This window comes from Corythoichthys intestinalis, chromosome 4 (assembly GCF_030265065.1).
Source record: "Corythoichthys intestinalis isolate RoL2023-P3 chromosome 4, ASM3026506v1, whole genome shotgun sequence".
NCBI classification, from domain to species: domain Eukaryota; kingdom Metazoa; phylum Chordata; class Actinopteri; order Syngnathiformes; family Syngnathidae; genus Corythoichthys; species Corythoichthys intestinalis.
Genome location: NC_080398.1, coordinates 30176478 through 30186833, shown reverse-complemented (window position 1 = coordinate 30186833; position 10356 = coordinate 30176478). Strand labels below are relative to the sequence as shown.

Genomic DNA, 10356 nt, shown 5'->3' with positions numbered 1-10356 from the left:
CTAGGCAGCAATTAAAATATTTAATCACTATAACAGCACGAGAACCTGTGATTAATCGTGATTAAGTTAAATATTTACTATATATTCTTAAGATAAATGCTAATTGATTTACCACTAAATTGATCATATTTCACAAATTTTAAATTAAATACAGTACAAATTGTATATACGAATATTTAATTTTGTTTTTCACATTTCTTGGTCTAAATAAAAATATTTGAATAATAAAAATGTTACACAGATTAAGAATATATATTTTCTAGAGTTCTCCATGAATTCAAATGTATAGTATTTGCAATCACGAAACAAGAAACTGATCTCGATCAATGTGAAAAATCGTGACTAATGGCAGGGGAATTGATTGCACGAGAGCCTGTGATCAAACACGATTAATCGTAAAAGTGTCTGTGATTGTTTTTTGATTGTTTTTTGATCGTGATTGATTGTACGAAAACCTGCGATTAATTGCTGGAGAAATCAAGAATAATTGCTCGAGCCCCAGCGAGTGATCACGCTTAGCTACACGAGTACTTACGATCAGTGTTGTTAATTTTACTTTAAAAAAGTAATTAATTACAGTTACAAATTACTTCACCCAAAAAGTAATTGCGTTAGTAACTCAGTTACCTGAATGTAAGACTAATTAGTTACTTGGCAAAGTAACTAGTGATAATTTTCTTTTTTTTTTTTTTCCTCAAACCCCCCCCCCCCCCCCCCCCCAAAAAAAAAAAAACAGTTCACGCAATGTGAAGTTTAAAGGGTTGGCCCTAGCCCAATTCTTTACCCTCCACTTAACTAGACACGAGGGTATTGCGATAACTAGATAGTAACCTTTGCTATGTGTGGAAGTCATTTAAAGTTGTGAATCAACCGTTAAAGTTGTTAAAATTGCTCCCGTTATTGCATTAGTTCCCTTCTGTCTACTTTAAACTGTTTCATCATTTAAAGATAGATTTAAGTTAAGATTTTGCCGATTTAGGAGCATTTTAGATTTAAAAAAAAAAAAAAAAAAGTTACTTAGGTTCGCTAGGAAGTCTCTCTACATCAGAGCCTTCCTGAGAGGTCTACTGCTTTAAGATGGCGGCTGTTTACTAACGCATGTAGTACTTAAAACATGTTGCCAATGCAGATGTGTCTGTCATTTGCATCTAGTTCTGTAATATGATATCTACCGTGTCATGTGGGCGTAGTTTGTCGGCTATGGCTACAGTCAGGTATTATTGGAGTCACCTAGCATCGCGGTTGCAACGGCGTCTTCCCCACTCCTGCTCTGCTCTCTCGTCTCCGTGAGTCCGTTTCTCTCAGACTTTTTTTATTCAACCAACTTAGTAACGCATAATAACGCACGCCTTTCCCGCCTTAGTAACGGTAACGGCGTTGCCAAGATGAGAAAAGTAATTAATTAGATTACTCATTACTGAAAAAAATAACGCCGTTAGTAACGCCGTTATATTCTAACGCCGTTATTAACAACACTGCTTACGATTAATTGCTTTTTATTGCAGGTGACCATGTGATTAACATAGATTAATTGCGAAGACCATTTGATTAATCACAACTACACTAGAACTTGCGATTAATTGTGCCCAAACCTGTGATCGTGGTTAATCGCGCAATTATAGACGCGATCAAATAATGATGAAAAAGTCATATTTTTCTTTTACCACAGCTTAACATAACCAGTTTTTCCATAACTATCATTTCTCATGTCATTTCATCTCATCGTTTAAAAAGAAAAATTATATCGTATCAACAATAGACGGATCCAAAATGCATTTTAGCATGTAGTTAAATGCCAATTTTATTGCTTTTTAATGTTGTCTCGTTATTTTCCAACGGTTCGTCCTCATCTCTTGCCTCCCCGACAAGCTGTTCGTGCCTAGCGTTCAACGTGGGCCAGCCACTCTTCTGCACTCGTGCATCCTGTATGCACACATGTAGAATATACCTGCAACAGATACACGACTTTTTAGTCTGGCGCTTTTATCCTGTCTTACAAAGACTTGTTCAAAGTTTTTGTTCTACCTGCAAAGAAGGTCATGAGCAGCGCCACCCATCCCAGAATGTAAGACCACGAGAAGCGCCAGTCGCCAAAACGCTTGCCCAGGAAGTTGACTGTCACCCCCGTGTAGATCGCCATAGCCAGCAGCACGAACAGCGCTACGCTCGGTGACAAATTTACAGTTTTCAACTACTTTTCAGCCACTGTTCATTCTACTGCCACTGTAATAACTCTATTAATTTGTTCTTGCTACCCACTTGACACAAAGAACATGATGCCTGCAGCAAAGGAGCGGTTGAACCTCTCCAAGGCTGAGAAGTGGGCGAAGGACAGGATCCCTGCGATGATGCCGGCGAAGCAGGACATGGCTGAGAGGATCATGAAAGCACGTGTGGCGTTCCAGTAAGCTGCCAAAAACAAAATTACAAAAATTTTACAATTTCATGTGGCATTTTAACTTCACAAAAAACCACTAACCAATGCTGTCCGTCTGCATGTGGCACTTTCCTGACATGCAGTAGCGCCACAGGCCCTGGTGGGCAAAGCTGCCTGACAGGCGGTACTGCATCCAGTAGTCAGTGGCCGTGGAGACCACCAGCAAGATGTTCCCCACGATGGCGCAAAACAGCCCCCCTCCCATGAAGCTGTACATCGTGAGCGTGAGCCTCGGATGGCTTCTTCGGGGTCCTGACAACATGGAAGTGAGTCAAGAGCATACAGTGATCCCTCGTTACTTTGTAGCTCAACATTCGCGCCCTTAACGCATCACAGATTTTTTTAATCTTGTTATAAGAATAGAAGAGTGCTAAAAACCTTTATGCACAAGTTATTTACATCTACGTATTTATGTACACTTACACACACACATCAGAAGAGAGCGTGAGAAAATGTACAGTACATATTTTAGGGTGGTTAAACGGCCTCTTTTGCCCGGACATGTCCACTTTTTACATCCTGTCCGGGGCGTCCGGTGGGGTTTTATAAATTCATGAAAATGTCCGGTTTGTTGACTGACGATTTGCACAGAATACTAAGGTACTGTGTTGCCTGTGACGTGTTCCCAAAGAACCTGCCCAGTTGTTGAGACCAGTGTTCAATACGTATGTAATCAAATGCTCATGTACTTAAAAGTAGGGTTGTTCCGATCATGTTTTTTTTGCTCCCGATCTGATCCCGATCGTTTTAGTTTGAGTATCCGCCGATCCCGATATTTCCCGATCCGATTGCTTTTTATTTTGCTCCCGATTCAATTCCAATCATTCCCGATAATTTTTCCCGATCATATACATTTTGGCAATGCATTAAGAAAAAAATGAATAAAACTCGGACGAATATATACATTCAACATACAGTACATAAGTACTGTATTTGTTTATTATGACAATAAATCCTCAAGATGGCATTTACATTATTAACATTCTTCCTGTGAGAGGGATCCACGGATAGAAAGACTTGTAATTCGTAAAGGATAAATGTGATTTTGTATATTGTGACTAAATATTGCCATCTAGTGTATTTGTTGAGCTTTCAGTAAATGATACTGTAGCCATTTAACTGTTCTGCCCAAATGCATGATGGGAAGTGCAACCATGACTGTGCGTAGTGGCACCAATTGATATATCTTCTCTGCGTTGGGAAGTAACATAGGGTGTTAAGGAAAAAAATCAATCACTACCGTTCTTCCCCACATTGCTTCACACGATATTTCTATTTATTGAGAGAGGGATTTTAAACCTTTAGCCAATTACAAAGAGGTTTCAAAGACTGCCAAAATTCTCTCTACTCATTTTACGCTGCCTGTCAGCTCTATATATAGGTAAAACGGCGCCACTATAGATTGGACGCGACAATGCGTGAGTGGGTCGTGCAGCGCATACGTTAATTGCATTAAATATTTTGACGTGATTAATTTTTAAAAAATTAATAACCGCCGTTTACGTGATAAATTTGATAGCCCTACTTTAAGCCAAAACTAAAGACTCTGGATGAATGTAAGACATTTTGTCTGTAACGTTAAATACAATTAGAAAACAATTTAAATAAAAAATACATTTATATTAAAAAAAGGCATGTCCAATATTTTTTTGCCGATTCCGATACTTTGAAAATGATGTGATCGGACCCACATCTTTACTTAAAAGTGTAATTAAGTTGAAGATTCCGTGATTCTACTTTGGATGCAAATTTGCGCATACGTGTGCAGTCACAGACTGGCTTTATCATGGCGTGAACTTTCAATTCTCATTCACAAACAAACCTTCATGAGTCGTGACAATAGGAGCTCACAGGCAATCGGTATGTACACACTCGCTAAACTTACCTTTTGGCAACTGTTGACTTTTGTCAGAGCTTTGTACTGCTGTGATCTGTAAAATCCCGTTTCATGTTGCATCGTTACACTGCCAATGACTATCAACTTTTATAGCAATGTTTGATTTTTGCCTCGGCTACCGGTGCTAGCTGTCAGTGAGGTAAGCCACGCTATGGGATATGTAGTTTTGAACTGCTGCGATTGGAAGCATGCTGGTTGAATTGTTTGTCAGTTTATTTTGGTTATTGTTTGCGTGCAATATAGAACACTGAGAATAATAATTGAGTGGGAATAACAATTTGCCAGCAACAATTGTAGGGATAGTCTTGAGGCTACGGTTTGATTTACATTATTTCACTGGAAAGAGAAATTAGCTTTTTTTTAAAACTGCATTTTCTACAGAAGAGGTATTACCGTATTGGCCCGAATATAAGACGGCCCTGATTATAAGACGACCCCCTCTTTTTTAAGACTGAAGTTTGAAAAAAGACTTTTTGAACACTAAAATATTTTTTATACAGAAAATAATTACAGTATACATCCAAAACAAATAATCATAACAATATATTTGAGAGAAAAACCATGTGATTTTGCCTCATTCAAATCTTTACTATCTGAACATTTAAATATAAACTAAAGTGTAATCAAATTCGGCGGCACGGTGGCTGAGTGGTTAGCACGTCTGCCTCACAGTTCTGAGATCAAGGGTTCAATCCCGGGCTTCGGCCTTCCTGTGTGGAGTTTGCATGTTCTCCCCGTGCCTGCGTGGGTTTCCTCCGGGAACTCCGGTTTCCTCCCACATCCCAAAAACATGCATGGTAGGCTGATTGAACACTCTAAATTGTCCATAGGTGTGAGTGTGTGTCTCCTTGTGCCCTGCGATTGGCTGGCAACCAATTCAGGGTGTCCCCTGCCTACTGCCCGAAGTTAGCTGGGATAGGCTCCAGCACCTCCGCGACCCTCGTGAGGAATAAGCGGCATGGAAAATGAATGAATGAATGAATGAATGTAATCAAATTCGTAAATGAATAGCTTCTGGTTTTTGAAATGTAAATAAACCAATCTATTGTGATAAAACAGCAAAATTGAAATAACTGCATTAACCATCAAAGTGTAGTCTAACTGTATTCTTGAAACAAATCTGAGTAAGGAAAAACATTGCGATAAAATAATGTAAACTGGTTAAACTTGAGAGTAGCTGAGATCTGTCATGACAGAACATCGCTTCAATGATATTTGGCGCCATGTAGCGTTGTGAATGGGTATAATGTCTAGACCGTGAATATAAGACGACCCTCTCTTTTTCAGTCTTATTTCAATGCAAAAAAGGCGGTCTTATTTTCGGGCCAATATGGTATTTAGAACTTTGTTTCATATTATTTATTTGTACAGTAAGAATGAAAAAGACAGTAATTATTTTGTTCAAGGATTCGCCAATACAGAAGGACATTTTTTTAAATCCCTAATTCCAGTGTTTGGTTTTTTTTTTTAGGAATAACAAAGCCTCCTAGTTAACCTCTAAGAATTTGTGTCTTTGGTTTTTTTTTTTTTTTTTTTTTAAATATATAAAACCGAATTTTTCAATCCAGACGGAGGAGGAGGCACACTTTAAATATACCAAAGTGATAAGGCATCTTTGCGGGAACTTCAAGTAAACTTTAAGTATCTCAAGGCTGGGCCGAGTGTCCTCTTTTTTGGAAATCAAAATATGGTCACCCAAACATATTTATCTATACATTATTTTATGTATGCTATTTAGATTATTTTTTTATTTACATGTTTCAAACTATTGTTTAATCATAATCATCTTTTCCTTTCGGCTTTTTCCGTCCGGGGTCGCCAAAGCGAATGTTCTCATCATAACATGCATTTATAGAGTTTTATATACACTAATTGATATTACCTATACCCCCCAAAAAATGTTATAAATTAGAGGGTGACGGTACTTTGCGGTTTTTCACTTTAGGCAGTTGGTTCTGGTCCCCATAAACAGCGATGTGAACCACTGTATTTAATTTCTGATCCCATTTTATATGTAAATGTTATTTTCTTTCTGCTGACATATTAACAGATTAAAATTAAACAGGATTTTTAAAAAATTTTGTTTTAAAACTGATGTGCTACTTGATCCTATGTATTAGCCAATTTTAACTTAAATCAATAATATTTTTTTCTTTCTCGAATACCCTTCTCTGCTCCCTATTTTATGATGATCTTTCACATTATTTTGATTTTCATTATTAATAAGGGGACTATACGGGATTTTTAGAGTTTATTGAAATACATTTATACTCCATGCATGCTCCACTAATGCCCCGAAGAGTACACAGAGCCCTGACATTTTAACTGCGATGCCCCAAAAAGCCCTTTTTCGTACTTTAAATGCAGAGGGTTTGGGCCGACCACTCCGGGCGAACACGCACTTGTGCACGTCCTACCGGCAGTAGCGCTTTTTCACCGCGCGTCAGCCTGGTCTCCGCTTGGTCAAAGCACTTTTCTGCCCAACATTTCTAACCCACTTAAGACTTGATATTAACTGTTTTTTACTAGGGCTGTCAAAATTATCGCGTTAACGGGCGGTAATTAATTTTTTAAATTAATCCCTTTAAAATATTTGACGCAATTACACACATGCCCAGCTCAAACAAATTAAAATGACAGCAGAGTGTAATGTTCACTTGTTTTTTGGTGTTTGGCGCCCTCTGCTGGCGCTTGGGTCCAACTGATTTTATGGCTTTCAGCACCATGAGTGAGCATGGTGTATTTTTATCAACAATGGCGAGCTATTAGTTTATTTTTTGATTGAAAATTTTACAAATTGTAATAAAACGAAAACATTAAGAGGGGTTTTAATATAAAATTTCTATAACTTGTACTAACATTTATCTTTTAAGAACTACAAGTCTTTCTATCCATGGATCGCTTTAAGAGAATGTTAATAATGTTAATGCCATCTTGTTGATTTATTGTTATAATAAACAAATACAGTACTTATGTACCATATGTTGAATGTATATATCCATCTTATGTCTTTCCATTCCAACAATAATTTACAGAAAAATATGGCATATTTTATAGATGGTTTGAATTGCGATTAATTACGATTAATTAATTTTTAAGCTGTAATTAACTCGATTAAAAAATTTAATCGTTTGACAGCCATGGTTTTTACAGTTCTGGTGCTGGTTTGATGGGCCAAACCCTCGTTCCTTTGTGTTCGTGCTTGTACAAGCATGCGTGCCATGCACGAGCTGTAGTTACGCTTTAGGCCAGACGTGTCAGTTATGAGTAAGTGTCGTAGTAACAGTTCGACTTTTTTCTCGTAGTAATAGTACGACTTTTTTCTCGTAGTAACAGTTCACCTTTTTTTCTCGTAGTATTACGATTAAAATAAAAGTCGTATTGTTTCGTTGGGCTAATGTAGCTGAATAAACTGCTCCTTACTTTACATAGCGTTTCGCCGCCGTTAAAATCCAAAATAGTAAAAGCATCTTGTGTTTTAGAATCGGTTTTACAAACAAGGAAAAGGAAATTCTTCATATTTTGGCTCATCTACATCAAATCATTATCAATAGAATAATTTATAGGCTATCAACACTTCGTCGTAGCTCCCAGCTACGCAGTAGCTTATAGACATGACGTAATAGCGAATTGGAATAATATTGTGCATCTCCTGAGTCTATATTTTAGAATCTGCAAAAATGAATAAGTAGATCAAATAATAATAATATCGTTTGGCTCATCTACATCAAATTATAATCAATAGATGGCTTTAAATTGAATCTTCATGGTAGCTCCCAGCTAAGGTACATGTACTTAAAACTTTATGCTTCATCCCGTCCGCCTTTGTCATCTTCTTCGGTTCCTTCGGGCAAATCATAGCACATTTTGTAATTGTCAATGATTGTCAATGATACCGATGATGATGAAAATAAAATTCCATTCCATTCCAAAATGCGTAGCCGTTAACCCTATGTAATAATATGACCTTCTCTTGTAGTACCAGTTCGACTTTAATCTCGTAGTCCTTTTTTTTCTTCTTCTCCTTTATTTACCCCTAATCCTTTGTCGCAATTTAAAAAAACAACAACAACAACGTAATTTTGTAAAAACACAATAAAAAACAATTAAATACTACACAAAATCTTTTTTTTTTTTGTTAAGCTCCTGCACCTCCTCCATCTTATTGTTTTAAACTGTCTAACTATTGTTAACTCTTAACTTGGGTGGGATACAAATATTTTTTTTCTCCTATAAAATAAGTTAAGCATTTTCAAAGAAATACACCTGGAGGAAAATTACGAGAAGGATTATTTATTTATTTATTTATTTAATAGCAATATTTGGATTTTGAATTTAGTAGTTATGTTTAGAGCTGCAGCTATCGAATATTTTAGTAGTCGATGGACTAGTTACGGTTGTTTGAATAATCGAGTCAATGGATAAGGAACATGAAAAATTAAAATACCTGAGCTGAGCCTCAAACGGTATTTTTCTTTTAAATGAGGATCTATGTACAACAAAAGAACAATTGGCTAACTTACATAGAAAAAGTCCGCTAGCTTAAATGCTATAAAATGCTAAAGTTTTTTTTATTCTTACAATTCTCTTAACACATAGTTGACTCATATTCTCATAAAAAAAACGGCTAAATATACATATCAACTAAATTATGAATGCATTAAAAAACATTAGCTCAAACAAAAACTTAGCTTACATTACTCTTAACAGGGAGCAGTTGGATTCAGCCATGTGAAAAGAGGCAGACCAATTTAATTAGACGAATACTCGAAGCAACAAAATTTAATTCCAATATTTTTATCTAATCGAATACTAATCGTTGCAGCACTAGTTATGTTGTCAGTATAATAGAAGAAAAAAATTGCAAACAACTTACAAGCAGTGAAGTTATAGAAATGAATAATTTTGCAATTGGCTCTTACGGTAATTACCGAAGTTTTCGTTTATGAATTAAACATAAAATTCACAAAATACGCATTTGCCAGATGCCACGCTATAAATCATAATTTTCCTAAAAATTCCTTACCATACCTTAAATCCTCAAGCAGCAAGAGCGACCGAGACTTGAAACCAAGAGCGAGCGCGACGTCAAAAGAGGACCCCCGCGGTCAAGTCCAAAAAGTTATCCCTCCCGCTTTTCTGTTTATGGAGGCAAAATCCTTTAGTTGTGGGCCGGGGCCGTTTTGGGACGCCTCTGCTGGGGTTTGGTGAGGGTTGGGGGATGTGTGGGTTCTGGAAAAGCCTGGTTGGTTGTGCAAAGGCTTGCACTACTGCACTGATCAATGGAAGTTGCTGATGTGAACGTTTTCTTTCATGGACCACCAGAGAGGGTGATGACGGGGGATGCGAATCCAAAATTTAGTGACTGCTTGTGTTGCACCGATACCGATTCCGACACCCAGCTGTGTGGTTTGGCCAGAGCCAAACCGATAATGTACCGACACCACATGTAAAAGATAGTTGTTGTTTTTTTCACAATTGCATTTTTTCACCGTGAATTTAAATTCATTGTTATTATTCATTTAAAACTGTGTATACAGTGGGGCAAATAAGTATTTAGTCAACCACCAATTGTGCAAGTTCTCCTACTTGAAAAGATTAGAGAGGCCTGTAATTGTCAACATGGGTAAACCTCAACCATGAGAGACAGAATGTGGGGGTAAAAAACAGAAAATCACATTGTTTGATTTTTAAAGAATCTATTTCCAAATTAGAGTGGGAAATAAGTATTTGGTTACCTACAAACAAGCAAGATTTCTGGCTGTCAAAGAGGTCTAACTTCTTCTAACGAGGTCTAACGAGGCTCCACACGTTACCTGTATTAATGGCACCTGTTTTAACTCATTATCGGTATAAAAGACACCTGTCCACAACTCAGTCAGTCACACTCCAAACTTCACTATGGCCAAGACCAAAGAGCTGTCGAAGGACAGCAGAGACAAAATTGTAGACCTGCACCAGGCTGGGAAGACTGAATCTGCAATAGGTAAAACGCTTGCTGTAAAGAAATCAACTGTGGGAG

The 10356-nt window shown here is 37.2% G+C and overlaps 2 protein-coding genes across 3 annotated transcripts in view; one reads left to right on the top strand and one right to left on the bottom strand.

The window, feature by feature from the left end:
• Window positions 1-852: 852 nt before the first annotated feature.
• lim2.5 (lens intrinsic membrane protein 2.5) lies at window positions 853-9497 on the bottom strand. The gene is made up of 5 exons (XM_057835402.1): window positions 9366-9497; window positions 2480-2689; window positions 2260-2409; window positions 2026-2160; window positions 853-1948 (listed from the first exon to the last, which is right to left on the bottom strand). Exons 2-5 carry the CDS (start codon window positions 2652-2654, stop codon window positions 1887-1889), a joined length of 522 nt encoding a protein of 173 aa, XP_057691385.1. The 5' UTR covers window positions 2655-2689; window positions 9366-9497; the 3' UTR covers window positions 853-1886.
• Window positions 2534-10356, top strand: part of LOC130915406 (sialoadhesin) — a 32078-nt gene continuing 24255 nt past the window's right edge. For both annotated transcript variants that reach the window (XM_057835400.1, XM_057835401.1), the window contains exon 1: window positions 2534-2703. Coding sequence is in view for 1 of the 2 variants with exons in the window: in XM_057835401.1 (XP_057691384.1) it covers window positions 2605-2703 (99 nt within the window). In the remaining variant the exon portion in view is untranslated. The remainder of the gene's footprint in view (window positions 2704-10356) is intronic.

What these genes read in the sequence shown, in the direction of transcription:
- lim2.5 (XM_057835402.1), bottom strand. Translation starts at nt 2,654, where the DNA reads ATGTACAGCTTCATGGGAGGGGGGCTGTTTTGCGCCATCGTGGGGAAC. An exon ending in CATGCAGACGGACAGCATTG is followed by an intron (nt 2,410 to 2,479) that starts GTTAGTGGTTTT and finishes TGTTTTTGGCAG; the next exon opens with CTTACTGGAACGCCACACGT. An exon ending in GCTCATGACCTTCTTTGCAG is followed by an intron (nt 1,949 to 2,025) that starts GTAGAACAAAAA and finishes TATCTGTTGCAG; the next exon opens with GTATATTCTACATGTGTGCA.